This window comes from Schistocerca nitens, chromosome 3, assembly GCF_023898315.1.
Source record: "Schistocerca nitens isolate TAMUIC-IGC-003100 chromosome 3, iqSchNite1.1, whole genome shotgun sequence".
In the NCBI taxonomy this organism is placed as follows: Eukaryota; Metazoa; Arthropoda; class Insecta; order Orthoptera; family Acrididae; genus Schistocerca; species Schistocerca nitens.
Genome location: NC_064616.1, coordinates 556093857 through 556113692, shown reverse-complemented (window position 1 = coordinate 556113692; position 19836 = coordinate 556093857). Strand labels below are relative to the sequence as shown.

At 36.3% G+C, this 19836-nt stretch overlaps 1 protein-coding gene across 1 annotated transcript in view; it reads left to right on the top strand.

Annotated features, from left to right (window-relative positions):
- The window catches only part of LOC126249332 (Down syndrome cell adhesion molecule-like protein Dscam2), a 562422-nt gene that overhangs the window by 508873 nt on the left and 33713 nt on the right, over nt 1–19836 (top strand). Inside the window, exons 22-23 of the mRNA XM_049950988.1 lie at nt 8475–8618; nt 10172–10315. Coding sequence (XP_049806945.1) covers nt 8475–8618; nt 10172–10315 — 288 coding nt within the window. The remainder of the gene's footprint in view (nt 1–8474; nt 8619–10171; nt 10316–19836) is intronic.

The window sequence follows — 19836 nt, the reverse complement described above, 5'->3', positions numbered from 1 at the left end:
GAGCTTTCAGTTAAATATCAAATTTCTCTAACACTTGTGTAACTATTACTGATTTAATATTGGATAATACAATTCATAATCACATTATATGATCACAGAAGATGATTAATGAAGACTGACCATTATTTCTTTCCTAATTGAAGTGCTGATCATTGAATTCATTTTTTGTATAAGATGCTAGATTAACTTCATCCTGTAGATAGTGCACTTTTCAATGTCCTTTTTTCTATCCATCAAGACTATGTTGCACTTTATTCACCTACATTGCCACAATCCTCAGCCTACTACTTGCATAGCACTAACTTAAATATGAATAGGGAATTGATAACATTGATAACAATAAGAAAGCATGTGATTAATGCATCAGCCAGTAGATCACAAGACTGTCAATAACAGCACAAAACCATACAAAATATGATGGATTACTAACAGTATCTCTATGTTGTGTGAACTGCAATACATTTCAGTCATTCATTCACGTGTCTGGGTGCAGCCTGATATCACAATTATTCCAGTGCAGCTAAACTTCCATTTGTGGCATTTGGAGCTAGGTACTGAGGACCCTATCACACAGTTACACAGAAGTAAAAAGGCAGCACTGAATATAGTGGCCAACTTTTCTACACAGGATGAAAAAAATAGTCTTTGTTGTTACAGTGAAAAAATTCAGAGCACTGAAAAATTGCAGTTGTCTAGTTTTATCACATATTAAATGCAATATCCTGGATAAAACACAAACTAGTTTAAGAGCAAATTTCCTTAATTACTGTAGAATGTGTATTCAGCATATAACATTCCTTTTCATTCTGCAGAGGTTTGACTTTTTAGTGAACTACTTTTGCTTTGGGAACTAGCTTAATTATAATGTTATGAATGTGGAACATCTGCAGCGTAACTTTCATGAAAGAACATGTGAGATTCTGTAACAGATAATCACAGTCTTACCATCAAAAAGAGAAAAATAGTCATTCTGATCAGAAGGTAAGAAAGAAAGATTATATTTTAATGACCTGCTGGTCACGTGATCATTGGAGGTGCATCATAATCTCAGATTAGCCCTACAAAGTGTTACACCCAGCTATTTGTATGACATGATTGATTCCAGCAGTGACTCATTGATATTATAGTTATAAGATACTATGTTTTTGTGTTTTGTATAGTGCACAATTTTACATTTCTGAACATTTAGAGCAAGTTCTCAGTCTGTGCACCATGTCGAAATCTTACCAAGATCCAACTGAATGCTTATGCAGCTTCTCTCAGATAATACTTCATTATAATAACTGCATCATCTGCAAAAAGCCTGATTTTACTATTAATATTGTCTGCAAGGTCATTAATATATATCATGAAGAGCAAGGGCCCCAACACACTTCCCTGGGGTACACCCAAAGTTACTTCAACATCTGATGATGACTCTCCATCCAAGGTTACATGCTGTGCCCTCCCTACCAAAAAGTCTTCAGTCCAGTCACATATTTCACATGACATCCTATAACATCATACTTTTGATAATAAGCACAGGTGCTGTACTGAGTCAAATGCTTTTTGGAAATCAAGAAACATTACATCTACCTGGTTACCTTGATCCAAATCTTTCAGTATGACATGTGAGAAAAGTGCGAGTTGGGTTTCACATAGTCGATGTTTTCAAAAACCATCCTGGATAGCACTGAGGAGGTCATTTTGTTCAAGATACCTCATAATGTTTGACTCAGAATATTTTATAAGATTCTACTACAAATCGTTGTCAAGGATATTGGACGGTAGTCTTATGGATCACTTCTAATACACTTCTTTATGCTGGCATGACCAGTGCATTTTTCCAAAAACTGGGCATGGTTTTTTATTCAAGGGAGCTATGATAGATTATAGTGAGAGGATGGGCTAACTCAGCCACAAATTCAACATAGAATCTGACAGGATTCCATTGGGGCCTGGAGCTTTGTTCAGTTTTAATGATTTCAGTTGTTTCTCAACACCACTGACACTAATACTTATTTCATTCATCTTTTCGGTGGTACGAGGATTAAGTTGGGGCAATTCTCCTCAGTTTTCCATTATAAAGGAACATTTGAAAACAAAGTTAAGAATTTCAGCTTTCGCTTTGCTACTCTCAGTATCAGTTCCTGTCTCATACACTAGGGACTGGACGCTAAATTTGGTGCTGCTAACAGTCTTTACATACAACCATAATTTCTTTGGATTTTGTGAACTTGTATTTGACAATATTCTGCAACAGTAGTCACTGAGGCATCATGCATTGCCCTCTTCACAGTCAAATGTGTTTCATTCAACATCTCTTTATCTATAGCCCTCTACTTTGTTCTGCACCTACTATGCAGTAATCTCTGTTTCTTTAGATGTTTCTGTACAGTTACTGTATACTGAAGCCTCTTAAAGAAGGCCTTTTTTCATGCACAACACACAGCTCCTTGGTGATCTTTTCTTCATTGTGGGTGGCAGAAGGTTTGGAAACTGCCTGGCTGTAAGGCATGTTGCTTTCAGTGTTCAAGATGGGCATCCTACCAATGTCCCTTGTTTGGTGAAGATATAACCAACTGTTTGCTGAGACTAATCATGAAGCTCAGTTTACTTTGTTCACCATCATGCTTCTTGTACAGAACGTAAGCACTGAAGCATGCTGTAGTGGCGTAGCAAGACAGCCACGCCACTCAGAAGTAGCCGAAAGGCACGCGTTAAGCTCACGCAGATTGGCGTGAGGTCTGGAACAGGACAATGTCTTTAGAATTGCAATAAAGTACGAAAATCTTGTAATACTTAACTTTAATCCACATTTGTAGAACATCGCTCTTGATGATACATGCTTCACAATATTAATTATCAAAGGCTATGGCACCTTGCTAGGTCGTAGGCAAATGACGTAGCTGAAGGCTATGCTAACTATCGTCTCGGCAAATGAGAGCGTATTTGTCAATGATCCCCTTCTGGCAAAGTCATCTGTACAACTGGGACGAGTGCCAGGACGTCTCTCTCTAGACCTGCCGTGTGGTGGCGCTCGTTCTGCAATTACTGACAGTGGCGACACGCGGGTCCGGCGTATACTAATGGACCGCGGCCGATTTAAAGGCTACCACCTAGCAAGTGTGGTGTCTGGCGGTGACACCACACATGCAATGCCCAACAAGTGGTGAAACACTTCTAATAATATTTTTTTCAGTCTGCTCCTGGTCATTTGGAAGTTTTGCATCCCAGTATTCTTGTTGTAATCAATGACTTTTGAACGAGTCCCTTCTTTGAGTTGACATTTAAAAATGTATGTTCATGCAAGGTGCTGACCATAAGAACATTTCTTTGGTTCTTCCATTTCATTATCTACTGATTGTCTCTGTATCATGTTACGTACTCTCCTTTCTATGGTTTTTCTTTTTTTTTATGAAGTCATGGAATCCCTTCTTGTCCTGCCACATTTTACCAACAGTGTTGGTGTTATTGCTGGTTAGTTTTTCTACCAAACCTGGACTGGTGTACAACTTGTTAAGATAAATGAGATGGCCTTTCCTGAGTAGATCATGTGGAAGCTACCATAAACACTGTCCTTTCCAGTGCAAACAATAAAGTCCCATACATACCCAGAGCTGCTTTCACAGAGTTCATAAAATTTGATGTCTGCTGTACTTTTATGGAATAAATGGCCTCCATCCAAGCACCCTTTCCAGAGCAACAATGATTTATTAATGGTGATATTACTTTCTGTCATGTATACCAGTCTGAATTTATGCAGATGATGCTCCCTAATTGAGTGAATTTTGTATAGCTCCCTGCTGGTAGTGCCTAGTGGGTCATATTGGGTATTGTCAGCAAAGTGGAGGAATTTCAATAAAAGATGAAACCACTGTTCACTCATCAGTTTCCTGATGAAAGGTGTGTCAACTGATTCTGTCTTTGAAAAGCACATATTTTGTTCTGGTTTGTGAAGAATTCCTTGAAGTATGAGCATTCTAATACATGTTTTTACCACATCACATGTAGTATCTTGCCAACTGCGAACCTAGGAGCATACTGCTAAATTGAGATGGGAAGCTATAAACCAATTTGCATATAAGTTTGTCTGTTCAGCTATTATTTTGCACAAAGCATCACCCACAAAACACATAAATAACTCATCATATGATATTGTTTTAGAGGCACAACTGTACTACTGCTACCTCTGAACAAATGTTGATTACAGATTGAACTAACATGCACAAATGCACTAGGTACTGTCTGCTGCAGTAGTGTCTCATTGACAGATGTTTCTGAACTGCACTCATTGTCGCTAGCCTCAACATCTATATCTTGTAAACCTACAGAACTGTAACTGAAATTATTGTCACTTTCTAAAAGTAGCTCATCTATCTCTGGTAAGTGACTTGACTCCTTTTTACCATTGCAAAAGATCGCTTACTAACCTGGCAGCAAACATAGACAAAAAAGGCATGCATCAAAGGCTGCTTCACTGGATGCATTCTGTCAACATGTACTTGAGTGGAAAGCATTTTAACTTGCCCAGAATATGCTGTGCTGCCAGAAATGTGCTGCCATCTAGTGGGTAAAGCTCAACTAATACCAAAGTTTCAGTGGCAGGCTGATAACTCACCATTCCCACTAGCTACTAGCCACAGAATGCAGAAGGTGGGTATATGTGTCCAAGCCACTGTGAATTAGCAGAGCATGGATGGGTATGTCAGTCATGCCTACTTAAAGGGTTAATCAAATCAGTCTTTTGAACAGAAATGGATGATCAAACACTCCACCTTCAGAAATAGCTGTAGTTTTGACTTTATTGATGACATTCTACAGTTGTACATGCTAACCAACACGAACCAGTTGCTAATACTGCAACATTTCATGCATTGGAAAAATTTCAGGGGCTCCCTCCAAAAAAGTTAAGATATCATAAATATAAACTGCCATTTTATCATAACAGTAAAATAGTTAAGATGTTATTCAGCACTATCTTTGGCACAATGTTGCAAGTCATCTGCAAGGTCTGTGAAATATTATGTACAGGTCAATCAGACAGAGCTGTAACAAGTATGTCATCCAGACATGAGAAAAAGACAGAATACAAAAAACAGATTCCACTCTTGCTATATACCTTGAAAAACCGCATGATGTAACATGTGTTCTTCATACAGCAAAGTAAGTTATAAAGACAGTATCATAGAAATCAATAAACTGATGATGCAGAATGCTCACTTGGGTTTAAATAAACAAATTAAATTTCTTCTGTTAAATTAAGTTTTATTTCATGCACATTGAACAAGCTCCCAAGTACCAGAGTATGGATTGCCTGGTTTGCAGATTATTCATCCATACTTCAGACAGTTTTGAAAAAACTGCAGATTATACCTGAAATATTCTCCTATAATTAGAATGAATAGTTTTGTTCATAACATATTATTATACATGTGACCCCCAGAAGACAGTGAAGGACGCAATCTTGCCATCAGACATTCCTGAAATATTTTTCTGTTGTTTGGTATTTAATCTTGAAGTAAATGCAGGGACTCTAACTTTGTTATATGTCCACACCCAATTTCGTGCAGAAGATGTGCTTGTTTCAGTTGCTGGAATGATTGTTACGAGGTTCCTATCACCTTGCATTATGTCACTCATACAGGTACCCATGGTGTGAATGCAGCTATGAAATTTGGAAAGATAGCAGAAAATATATGTGTGTGTAGTGAAAAACAGAATAAAAGTTATAGTTTTATAGTGAAAAAAGGAATTCGTGGACACTACAGTAATGAAACAGTGAAAATTCATAAACGCCTACTCGTTTTACAAAAAAGCATGGACGCCTTAAATCGGGAAGTACTAAATCTTCAAAACAAAAATGAGGAACTGCAACAACAGCTTCACAGGTCTGAAATTGTTAATCAGAAGAAAATGATCGTATATGATAGATCGCAAAATACGGACTCCTGCATTAATAATATGACTGCTAAGTGCTGTGAGTGCGATGAAATCATAACAAAAGGCTTTCAGAGATGTGCGGAATCTCAGCAGTGGGTACAAACTAACCATTCATGTTCAGTAAACAAAACAGCAGCTTTAAAAAAGTGTGATTAAATCATAACAAAAGGTTTTCAGACATGTGCAGAATCACAGCGGTGGGTACGAACTAACTGTTCACATTTAGTAAACAAAACAACAGTTTCAAAAAAATATGAAGTCGGAAAGATAGCACAAGAAAAGCATGTAAATTCATCGAAGAAGTTGCAATTGTTTGATGAGTTTGCAGATATAGAAATTTTCTCTGACAGTCATGGATGAAATCTCGCAGCAATATTTCGCTAATGACCTTAATGTGAAAGCATGCGGACACGTTAAACCTGGGGCACCTATGAAGGAAGTTACAAAAAAACATAGGATTAGTAATAACAGAGAAGAAAAATAGAAGCATCTTATTGATTGCGGATGCAAATGATGTTTACAGAAATGAACTAGCAACTGCAACCTACAACTTAAAGCAAGCCTTACATCTCACAAGAGAGGGGTCATTGTCGTTAGTGGAATACCTCACAGATATGATTTAATGCCCACCTCGTGTGTAAATCTTGAAATCAGAAAGGCAAACAGACAGATCCATAAGATCTGCAAAATGAACCAAAATGCACATTTTCTCAGTATGGACTTTCTCAAAAGGAGTCACCATACAAAACATGGAATGCATTTAAACAGAAGTGGTAAAACTCTATTAGGTAAAAAAAATTCTTCATATGTTAGAAAAACTCAGTCAACAAGGAAATGGTACCACCATCCCAGTGATGTCCTCAACAGCAAAAGAGCAGCCTTCAACATCAAATAACTGCCAATACAAATGCGATGTACTGCGAATACTACTTTACTGGATGCACAAAGACAGTGTTGTAAGTACAGAAAATAGCAGTTTCTGGTAAAAACACGTGTCTTTTGGATTAGCTGTATTATTTGATTATTTGTGCTGTCTTGGTTTTGTGTTATTCCTGATAACTGGTTGCTTATCTTTATGAGAAATCAGTGAATCAACAGCAGTATCACTTCTTGAACTGTAACAATTTCTTGCCTCAGAAACTGAAACCTGGTCAGTGAACAAATAAAACTTGTTGTGGAGCATAAATATCATAATGAAAGTGTTTCTTTTTTGTTATTTCAAATAATGATTCCATTGAATTTGAATCTCTATACTCCAACAGTTAGTTTTGTGGCATTATTCCACTTGAAGTTACTGCAGCTGGTTATACCTATGTCCTTGATTACCGTGACTTGTTTACTGGTTGTTGTGACTTGACCTTCAGAATCAGGTAGCAGTCTTAGGAGAGAATGTGTGTGTGTGTGTGTGTGTGTGTGTGTGTGTGTGTGTGGGCGGGCGCGCGCGCGCGCCCGCGCGTGTGTGCGTGCGTGTGCGTGTGCAAGTGCATGTGTGCATGTGGGTGTGTGTGTCTGCAATCTAAGTTATTTCACTTCCTTTTTATGTGTCTATCAAACAATCAGCATGTATGCTATTTGGTGACTAGTGATCTTACATATAGAACTATTATTGATGTTTGCACTAGATAAATCTGATGTTGCAAACAAACTGATACAATGAAAATGGAGTGTATTAACTGATTATATGACTTAGTTAAAGAAGTTGAAACTGTTAAGTAGATGTCTAAATACCCTTAAAAACCTCTGCCATGTATGATAAACTTAGTAATGGAGGAAGGAATTTTCCCAGAGATATTAAAAAGGAATATGGTGGTGCCTATGTTTGGTGTCCACCTAACCTTTTTCTCACAATAAGTCGATTCCTGTTAACCTTTGATCTGAGTGACCTGCACCTGCTTTGCAACTTTTTTCCAACATATTTCTCTTTTGCCCTCAAAATGCTCAAAGTGCCAAGATTTAGGTATGGTTTTCCTGCACTTATATGTTACAGTCAGGAAACACTTGGAATTTTGTCTGTTGAATGTAAATACTGGATATTCACACTGTCTTCTTGCAATTTTACAGTTTTCTCAATAATATTTTTCTTTTGATATAATTATTCAGCTTATTTCCATATAAATATTAATGACAAGAGCACCAGATCGAAATGTGACTATCAAATTAATGATACACGTCTTGAATTCAATGACATAAATCTAGTAAAAATTGGGACCATATTCTATAGTAAGGTCACAAACCAAAAAATTTATAAATTTCAATAATTATGCTAATTTTACTTTTTAACTACTCAAACATTGAGGTTTAACAGTATGGCAGCAGAATTATATGAAATAATAAAAAATTAAATTGTGATATGTGTGTTTCTGTTCATATGCAGTAATAATAAATTTCATTGCTATCAAAATCCAGGAAGCAAAAAACATTACAAACACTTTAAATGTTGTTTCTTTGTCATATTTTTTAACATCCTTATCTGAAGGGCCTACTGTTACATTGAAGGATATGTTACACAAATCTTTGTAAAACTAAAGCCAATTAAATATTACATATTTCAGTGGCAAATAACATTGGCCTTGAGAAATTATTCCTGATTGTTGGTCTAAGCCCTGGAACAACATACAATCTTAAAGTTACTGCACACAACTCAGCTGGTTCAAATGTTGGGAATTACCAATTCACAACCCTTGGTATCAATGGAGGTGAGAAGGAAGTTTATTATATTTTTATAGAGTGAAACATACCTAGTGTCTGAATGAATGTAACTCCATCTTCTATCTGGAGTGTGGGACTACGGCTGGTCAATTTCCAATAACACAATATCAATCGTCATTATTTAGGTTTTATTTTTAGGCTACCAGTTTCAACAATACATTATGTCATCTTCAGTCCTGCTTAAATTTAGTAACCTTTGTGTTACTAGATATAGCACCACTTTTAACTGGTCTTACGAAGATTATTATGGGCATGTGTGCTCCTTGGACAGAGACCAGTTAAAAGTGCTGCTATGTTTTGTATCATGAAGGTTACTCAATTTAAGCAGGCCTGAAGGTGACATACTGTATTGTCGAAACTGGTAGCCTAAAAATAAAACGTAAATAACAGTGATTGGTATTGTATTATTGGTATACCTAGTTTTTTGTCAAATCTAACTTTATTTTCCACTGTTTGAGTCTTGTAGAGTACCATTTTGTTTTCACAATGAGTTGCATATTTAGTTCACTTTTATTTTATTTTGTGGATGTCTGAATACTGCCATTGTTTTATTTAGTTACTGATTCTCTTATTATGTGGTTTATATTAGTTACATAGTATGTCAAACAGATGGAATAGTAAATTTATTGTGTGTAAAATATTTCTGACAACCTATGCAAATGAATGATTTGACTTTAAATTCATTGCAAAAGACATCAAATCATTTCAAGAAATATAGTTATTTCGACAAAACAAAATAAATACCTTTCACAAACTGAAATTTGTAGTTGCCTGTTTTATGAAATACATACCTACATTTGTATGTTCAAAATACAAGTGAAAATACTTTAAGGTTATTTTTTGGTCCTCAAAGATTATTAAGATGATGTTATTAACCATGAAACTTTATGCAAAACTGTGAATTACTGCAGTGAATTGCTAATGATATCATCAGAATGATGATCAGAATGAATGATTCAGTTATAGCTGATATGGTTTATTTTGGTTATTTTAACCAGTTAGAAGGCCACATGTAATTAATAATATACTGAAACATGATGCTGGGGAACAAGTTATACCATTAGTCATGTATGTCTGCCTCACTTTTTATTTCTGAATTGTACATAATTTATCAATTAGCTACAGATCAAGTTTCCCAACTCATATAATAATATCTTTATTTAAGATTATGGCACGATTAGGAAACATTACAGTATCCGCTCCCGGGATTGGAATGACTCCTTACCCTCTCCCTTAAAACCCACATCATTTCGTCTTTCCCTCTCCTTCCCTCTTTCCTGATGAAGTAACCTAGGGTTGCGAAAGCTTGAAATTTGTGTGTGTGTTTGTGTGTTTTTTATTGTGTCTGTCTACCAGCACTTTCTCGTTTGGTAAGTCACAGCATTTTTGTATTTTATATATATTTTTCCACATGGAATGTTTCTTTCTATGATGTACAGATCATATCAATATTTTAATATGGATATGAATGTAAATCATAGCCTGCATGTAAAAATTTGCTGTTGTTTCATCAAAATAATCAAAAACTTCTCTTCACCAGGTGTGAATACCCCAAACCAGATATTAGTGAATGGTGATGAACAACTACCACTACATAAGGATTTGAAAGTGATACTGTTATCAGTTTTTTCTGCTTTGGTTGTCATAGCAAGCATCATTGGTGTCTGCATCTGTGTAAGGAAAAGTAAGTTCATATATCTAAGACACAGATATCACTTGTACTAGGAATCACAGCTAGAGGAAGAAAAATTTGCTATTTTGGTAAAATTTCAATATTACATAAAATAGAATAATTTGGTTATAATTGTGGAATTCATTGTCTAACTACAAATACTTATTAGCAATAAGTTTCAGGGAATAACAATATTAGTAATAATAATAATAATAATAATAATACAGATATGAATTAAGATAAAACATGAAGCAAGGTCCACACAATTTGAATCTCTGGTTGATGCCACCTACCCAGCTCCAAAAATAAAGATGCAATAAATTCTGAGAAGAAAATGTTGTAAATTGCAAGCTGTGCTTCCACCCGGAATGTAAAGCTAGCTGCCTTCAGCACTTCAGTTAAGTGACTATAATAACCATGTATGGCCTCTGAATCCGTTGCCACACTTCAGCCACATGAAAGTGAGCCGCAATCTAGCCAGGTGCACTCAGTGTCCTTGATAGTAACAAGCAGAGCCTCCATCAGATCTAACATGTGACACTCCTACCCTCAAGCAAACATACCAAGTGTACACTGATCTCATATCCTGAGATTCTAGTTACAATGTTTAGGGATACAAGAGTAATGAACAAATTAATTAGGAGAGTCACTAAGGAGCTTAAGTCAAGGGAACAAGCCAGGGTGTGGGGGGTGAGCAAGAGAGAAGTTAAGCTGATAACAGCAGCATGTTGGCAACAGAGAACGTTTGGAAACCTGAGATGTTTTAAGTACCTGTAAGGACAGTTAATAAATCAGAATTAAGGCGTGTAGCCTGTGAAAGTAGAAGCATAAATGAAGCAAATGGGGACAGTGATGGAGAAAAATTAGAGAAGAAGCAATTTTGCAGAAACAGCAGCCGAGAAAAGATGGGACATGACAAACAACAAATATATATCAGTGGACAATGATGTTAGTGACAGTGTGTGTGTACAAGGGAAGGAGGGGTGGGGGGATCAAGTGTAGTTGAAATGGAACTGATGTAGATAATATCAGTAGTAATTAGTATTAGTTGAAACAACATAGGTGGTGGGATCCTAAAAAATGCTGTAAAGGAGATCCTTTATTCCAATATTTTGGTGTACTGGTGCTGGGAGGAAGATTTCAAGTTACATACAAGCCAGGAAGATTTCAAATTACACACAAGCCACAAACAGATACCAATGCTATGACCACTGTGCACCAGTACATACTCTCTGCTTGGAAAATACTTTACTCATCTTTCTCCTTTCTTTTTATTAGTTCTGATACTGGATGAGGATGAGATGACGCAGGAAGTTCCCCATTTTTCAGGTTAGTGGGGTGATAATGCAATGTGAAGACAGTGGTTGAACTGGCTATGCATTCACACAGATTCATTTGGAAAGGATGTCAACTGCAAAAGTGCAACTACTGCTTTTAGTCTATGGGTCTAACATTTCTGGAAGTAAAAACTTGGCGGATCATCCGACTGAGCTCAACATTTAGGAAGATGGCATGAGATTTAGAAAAGGATCAAATGAGTAGTATTTGTGAAAAAAATTTAGATTTTTTTAGACACTCAGCTATTCCATACCACAAATCAAGACAGTGGAAATATCATCAGAACTTCAAAACCAAATTGTGTATCTATTTCTTTCTCAGAAGAGTACAGGTTAATGGTACACACAGACTGATTAAATTGAGAGGAAAATACATCATAAGTTTGGTTTCTAACATTTTGAGTAAGCAGGAGACAAGCCACATTCTTGGTTATAAAGAGAGGTGACATAAATGGCAATTAGGTGCATGTAAGAGGGATGGGAATGGAGCTTTGACTGGCACACAGTTTACTCACTTCAGGTAATATTTCTGATTTTACTATAGGAGGAAAGGGAAGACCAGGATTTAACATTCTGTTAACAATGAGGTAATAGATGTGGAGTACTTTCTGAGACTGGGGAAGCATGCAGAAGGAAACTGGCTGTGCCCTTCCAAAGGAACCATCCTGGAGTTCAGGAAAACCATGGAAAACCTAACTGCAGATTCCCAAATGGGGATTGAGATCACCATCTTATCACTGCAACAACTAATTCAGTTTTTAATATATATATTTATTTCTTTATTCTTTGCCCATGGACTCCAGCTGAAAATCCAGCTGAGAGTATTGGGTGTGTCATACAATAGGCTGTTAACATCTGACTTGATTTCATTATATATAAATGAAACAAATTGTTGAACAGAAATAGTCTATAAGCATACAAAGGTATTACATGTTTCACATTATATATACACACAAATCCAAACAACAAACAGAAATGATAATTTTCAAAGGCACATTTCAGTAATGATGTGACATATTTCTTTTTTAATGATTTTGGGGAGTTTATTAAAAAACCTTTTGCCTGCTTCTTCAGATGCAGTCATAGACAGTTTTAGATTTCTGTTTATCATGTAGTAATTTTCATTTCCTCTTGTACCGTGTTTGTGTACATCTTTATTTAGGAGGTGTTTATCGCTTGACCTTACCACTATTATGCTTTGGTATATGTAGAGTGAATATACTGTCATAATATTATAGCGTACAAAAGCTGGCCTACAGGTCTGTCTAGGTGGTATTTTTGCAAATGCATCTCACTGCCCTTTTCTGAATTGTGAATATTCTTTTTAAGTAGCCAGCTTGTGCACTTCCCCATATATGAACTGAATAAGACAAATGTGGGAAGACAAGTCCCCATAATACATTGATCTGAGGACTTTATCATCCACAATCTTAGCTGTTTTATGCATGATGAAGATTTGTTTGTTTATCTTTTTACACAGTGCATCTATATGCTCCCCCCATACCAAGAGTTTGTCTATTATAGTTCCTAGAAAGTTTGTGCTGGTTACTTCTTTAATAGTCTTTCCATTTATATTAACATTTATATTATAATTTTCACTATGCTTGGTCTGAAATACTACATTCGTGTTTTAGACTGATTCATAAACAGGTTGTTTTTTGTTAATTATTTATTTGCATTTTCGATATTCGTGAGTACTTCCTTCTCAAGATCCTCCTTTGTGTCAGCTGTGCAAATGATTGTTGTGTCATCAGCATACATAATAAGTTTCTGATATATATAGATAGGGAAGTCATTTAAATAGAGTATAAATAGTATTGGCCCAAGCGCTGACCCTTGCAGCACACCATGTTTAACTGTTTGCAATTCTGATCTGCAGTTTGTTATATTTCCCCACTAGGATGTCTGATTTCCATGCATTGTTTCCTATTTGTAATGTATGATTTAAGTACGTCATAGCATTTTCCTCTAATTCCATGCTGATATAATTTCATCATTAATTTTGAGTAGTTCACACAATCAAATGACTGAGATAGGTCCATAACAATCCCACAAGTCTTTTATTGCCTGTCAAGTAAATTAAGAATGTGCTGAATTATATCTGTTGATGCTGTTTTTCTTGACTTCCCTTCTCTGAAACCATATTGTGATGAATGCAGTATACTGTACTTTGTTATAAAACTTACAATTCTATTCTTTATTATCATTTGATAGATTTTAGCAAATGTTGAGATCAATGATATTGGCCTGTAATTTCCTAATTCATCCCTGTTCCCTTTCTTAAATATTGGCTTCACTTTGCTTACTTTCAGTGAGAGGTCATAATACACTCTCAGATTATTTCTGGCGTGGATTACTTCTTCAGTCACCCAGATTTTCTTTTTTTGTTGCTTTTTGACAAGCCTTTTACTAACAGGACATGTAACATCACAATAATAATTGAATAAAGAAAAAAACTGGTTCCATTTGGTGTTTGCATCTTTAGCTGCATATATTGTTTCCCTGTTTTCTGCCTCTAACATCTTTTTTAGAAGATTTATGTTATGTGGGTGGTTCTGTCTTCTCATCTCCCATATCTTCTGCATTGAATCACTAGTCTTTATATTTATGTCTATCACGATTCCAAAATGGTCTGCTAATGTGGAGTTTATTACCTGTGTGTCACAATAGCATGTAGGAATATATGTTATTACATGATCAATTATAGTTTGACTATGCTTTGTTACTCTGGTTGGTTTATCTATTTTTATTTTTAGATTGTATGTGCACAATAAGTCCAGTAGGGTCTTAGTATTGTCTGTATTTTTACTTGTGTCTCTGTTCAGATCTCCTATAATGATCAAATAAGCATATGTTTTTGAAAGGTGTTGGATTATATCTTCCAGCTGTTCAAAGAAGGTTTTAATTACACCATTTGGTGATCAATACAAACTTAACACACAGCATAATTTCCCAGCTATTTTAGTTTCCAGTGCTGTAGTTTCAAAGCTCAATTATATAGTATATTTTGTTATATTTATGGCTTTAGTTGATTTATAGTTAGAAAAAATGGCAACCCCACCACCTGTATAGAAAGTTCTGCAAAACTGGCTACTTTCACATAATTCTTCAAGTTGTACATTCCTATGTGATTTTCTTTTAGCCCATGTTCTATAACTACTAGAATGTTTGGCCTATATTCCTGTAATATTACTTCTAGTTCCTCTGTTTTATTGTTTATGTATTGAACATTTTGGTGAAGTATTCCAATAGTTGGCTTTAAATTTAATAGTTCTCCTTCCTGTAATATACTAAGCACATCACGTGCTCCCTTTGCTTCTGATACTGTGCAGTAATTTTTTTTAGTTTGTGTCATTAAACCTGGGTCATATCTTTGTCCTATGTTTATATTCCTCTCACTATTGTCAAACTGGTATTTAAGATGGACAGTTTTACTTACATCTTTTTCCATGTTCTCTTTCTGCTTACTCGATACAATAAAAATCCTCACTTGGTGTAGCAGGTCTCCTAGTTCTCAGGCATCTGTCTCAATTGGAAGCTGCTTCTGCTGTTGATCTCCCAGGCCTCATGTACCTCTTCTGTGTGGTTGCTGTTGCTGGTGGCTCCTGTGCCCTCCTACTTGGTGACTGCCCTTCTTGGTTAGCTGCTGCAGCTAATGACCCTTGTATGTTTTCCTCACAAGCATTTTCATTGCCTTGAGATAGTATTATGGGGTCTGTTGTTCTGGATGCTGTTGCTGTTGACGACAGCTCTGCTGATGATTGTGGTGATTCTGCTGCTAGTGGTTTATCTGACACTGCTGCTGAGAATATCAGAGTCTTTGCTGCTGCTACCGGTGTTTGTTGTAGCTCTCCTGCAGATAATGATGGTTCCACTGTTACAAACGACTCTTGTTTTGGCTGAATTGGGATTGGAGGCCATTCCATTACAGATGACTCATTAATAAATTTAAGTATTTCGGCACTAATAATCTTTTTCCCTTTTACGTTCATGTGGAGACCATGTCTTGTGAAGTGCTTTCTGTGAACACTGTTTATCTCTACAAAAGTCGTATTCTCGAAACCTATACATATTTTCTCAAATAGCCTGTTTGCTGTAACAGTCTTGATGTTTACACATGAGTTTTCCATCAGATCGTGTCTCCTGGGGATACTAACAATGTGGAAATGCACTCGAGGCATCCTTTTGATTGTTTCCTTTAGGATTCTCATTGCATGATGCAGCTGTTACCGGTCATCAATATGTTGTCACTGTTTTTCAGAATTTTGCGTAGTGGCGCGCCCGGTTTGATGATGCCCGTTACATTAAGGTCTGGGTGATTTCTTCTCATAATTCCTGTAACTCCTCTCCCATGACTATCTGCAAAAATATATGTCTGTTGTTTGTATCCTTGCATGTGCATAACGTGGTTGTTTACTTTTCTTTCTTTACGAATATTTACGTTGTGTTTTTCTCCGTTTAATTCACTTGCATCTTTTTGTATGGATAGTTTGTTCATATTTTTATCCATAGACGCACTATTAACACTTTCTTTTCTTGCAATTAATTCACCTGTGTCTTTTGAGTGATCAGTTCATTCATATTACTAGTTACAGTCGTACTGTTTACACTTTGTACATTTGGTTGTGCAGACCTACGAATTTTATGGCAAGCATTAATGAGATCGTGTTGCCTTGACAATTCAGACAGTTCCCGTATGGTTAGTGCCACATTTTCCATTGTTTTTATATATATTTTTATAATGTCAATTTCTTTTTGAAGTTCATCATGCACGCTGTCTTCTAATCCCGCGTAGCACTTTTCACTCGCAATCTGGTGGCGGTTACACTCTATGTCACATTTACACTGTATTTGTAAATCTTCCTGAGCAAAGCAGTGTGAGTGGCACCATTTATGTTTAAACATGCATATTCTAATTCCATTTAGCACTGTTTCATCACATACAATACACTTGATTTAAATTAAGTCCTCAAAAACTGCAGAGCTGTTCAAAGTTACATGTACACTTGCCGCCATATGACTGAAGCTTACAGTGGAGATGCTGATTGACTAAAGGCGAAACATATTCAAAGTCAGAGATGGACATTATTGAAATAAATTTCTATCTTGGTAATTATTTGAATAAATAAAAAGTAAACTGAATGTGCCTTGGAAGGTTCAGCGGTACTGATTGACCGCCATGTCATCCTCGGCCAATAGGTGTCACTGAATGCAGGTATGGAGGGGCATGTTGTCAGCACACCAATTTCCCAGCCGTTTTCAGTTATTGTGCTACTTCTTAATCAAGTACATCCTCAGTTTGCTCACAAGGGCTGAGTGCACCTCGCTTGATAACAGCACTTTGTAGACCCGTCCAAGTACTATCCAAGCCAGACAGGTGATCTGACAGGAATGGAAGTTCCACTGTGGCAAGGCCATAAGCATTTGAATAAGTAGATCACTCAGAGAACTGTATTCTTGAATAAATTATTCCCAGATATATAGGTTATTCCTCACTGAGTACAAATAATTATTTGTTATTTATTATTTGTACCTTAAATAATGATATTGTTACAGTATCATTACATTTTCCTTGTTTACTTCTGAGACCATTGTTTGTTCCTCTGGTTCAGCACAGTTTCTATGAGGTAAGTATTAATGAATGGTGCAGTGGTGTGTTTCAGTGGATCAGTGGGTTAAGTTCAAGACTACAGATATAAACTGTGGTGCTCAATCCCCCATTTGTTCTAGCATTGTTTCTGTCACTTCTGACTTCTTTCACCTCTATCAAAGAGAAAAATGTCAAGTTAAGTTGCATCACATTTCAGAGCTCATGTTAAGCAATAGGTTGACGCATAACTGCCTAGAGAAGTCAGGTCAAAAACTGGAGGAATGCACAAGCATACCATCTTGAATAGAATAGTACCAATTAAGGAAATACTGTGTTCAAATGAACATTGTGGTTGAACACAAATTTGCAGTGTAATAAATGTAACATAAAAAGCTTGAAAGTTAATACTACCAATGAGGCCCAATCCAAATGACTCTGCACTTGCCAGTACTTCGTTCTCTCCCTTCCCCTGATAACTAGGAAAAATTAGAACACAGCTAATCTACAATACCTTCCTCAACATGACAAGATTGCTAATCACAAGATTGCTAATGCTATTAAATATGAGTGTATTGTTGATATAATCATGCAATTCTCTCACACTTGTAGTGCTGCAGAATGAGTGAACAAAGTAATGTCTCAGAGGCTGAATGTGACTAAAATCAACTGACTTTAAATCTATTCACAAAACTACACAAAAATGTGGGCTGCTGCTGAATATCCAAAGGCATTTGAAATAATTGAAAGTCTTTTGGAACAACCTCTGACAAACCTTTGCCCTAGAAGATGGAAAAGTTTTTCAACATGATGTACATCTCTGCAGTTACATAGAATCTTGCGATGGAAAAATTTTGCAAGAGACACTGGGTTTGACTACCTAAAATGGTTCATAATATTGCAGCTCTTTGGCAACTTCCTATTGAGAAAGTTTCAGTAGATGGTTTGAAGGCTTCTTTCACATTTATGCCCTGAAGAAAGAACATGCAACTATTGCAGCACTGTCTTGCCCATAATTCAAAAACAAATAGTTCTCTTGTATTTCTGTGCATGTATAATGGAGGTGTACAAAAAATTACAGACACATAATAGCCAAAGAAACTGGTGACAAATTTCAGATGAAGTTTTCACATAAAAAGAAAATTTATCTTTCTATTTTCAATGGGATATTAGGAGATAAAGCTGATGTGGAATCAGAATAAGGCTACTCACTGAAAAGTAGAATGGAATTGGTGTTTTCTCAAACTTTTGCTGAAAAATATCATATTTTTAAGATCTTATATTGTTATCAAGAAATAAATGTGATTTTCAGAAGATGTAATATTCTTCTTTGGCATTTGTAGGTGGTATTTTTTAGATATCATAAAGGCAGATCTTCCAAAATCAAATCAACTCTGATGAGATGGTACAGAAAACAGTTGTTCTGAAGATTAATTAAGAACCAACAAAAAATACTAGTACATTTGTTTTATAAATAACAAAAAATTAGAACAAGAAATTTCTTTGGATTTCAGATTTATCTATTATTCATACACCTTTGTAATCACAGGTGATAAATGAGTGTTTTTATTGGTCAATGAATAATATTTCAAATAATAATTTCTATTTATATTCAGTATTCATCATTCAAATAAATTTTGGCTGCTACACTCAATTGATACCCTAAAACTGTAAATTAAAAGGCACCTGTAATAGTAAAATTTCTGTTTGTAACATGCAAATGACATGAGAAAGTCCTGGGTTGAATACAAAAAATGGAGAGAGTAAAGATAATCATTTACCAAATAGATGAAGTGTTGAGCAGTAGACAGATACATGAACAAGATTTAACTTGCAGTTAAGCTTTTGGACAATTTCTGAGAGAGAGAGAGAGAGAGAGAGAGAAAACTACTTGCCATATCATTGATGAGAGGGTGTGTGGTTGGAAACAGTAAAAACAGCAAAAATATTGGGAGAAGGAAGGCAACAATGAAGGAAGACAGAGTGAGGGCAGTGGGAAGGAGAAGCAGCACGGGGCTGGGATAAGAGTGAAGCACCAGTGAGCTCACACTGGCAGAGGAAGGGGAAGGGTTGAGTTGTACATGAGCAAATAGGAGGGGGGGGGGGGGGGAGAAGTGGAGCGCAGGACAAAATTGAGCAAGAGGCATACTGCATCAAGAGCAGTAAGGATATAATCAAACAATGGAAAATCCAGGATGGAATGTAACAGTACCAGAGAAGGAAAGTTGCTACTCACCATATAGCGGGGATGCTGAGTTGCGATAGGCACAACAAAAAGATTCACACGATTAAAGCTTTCGGCCATTAAGACCTTTGTCAGCAGTAGACACACACACACACACACACAAAAATGCAACTTGCACACACGTCTGCAGTCTCAGAGAGCTGAGACCACACTGCCACGGTGCAGTGTGGTCTCAGCTCTCTGAGACTGCAGACGTGTGTGTAAGTTACTGCTGACAAAGGCCATAAGGGCCGAAAGCTTTAATCGTGTGAATCTTTTTCTTATGCCTATCGCAACTCAGCATCTCCACTATATGGTGAGTAGCAACTTTCCTTCTACAGTAAGGATATAGATTGTTCTACATCAGTTATAAACATGCACAGCA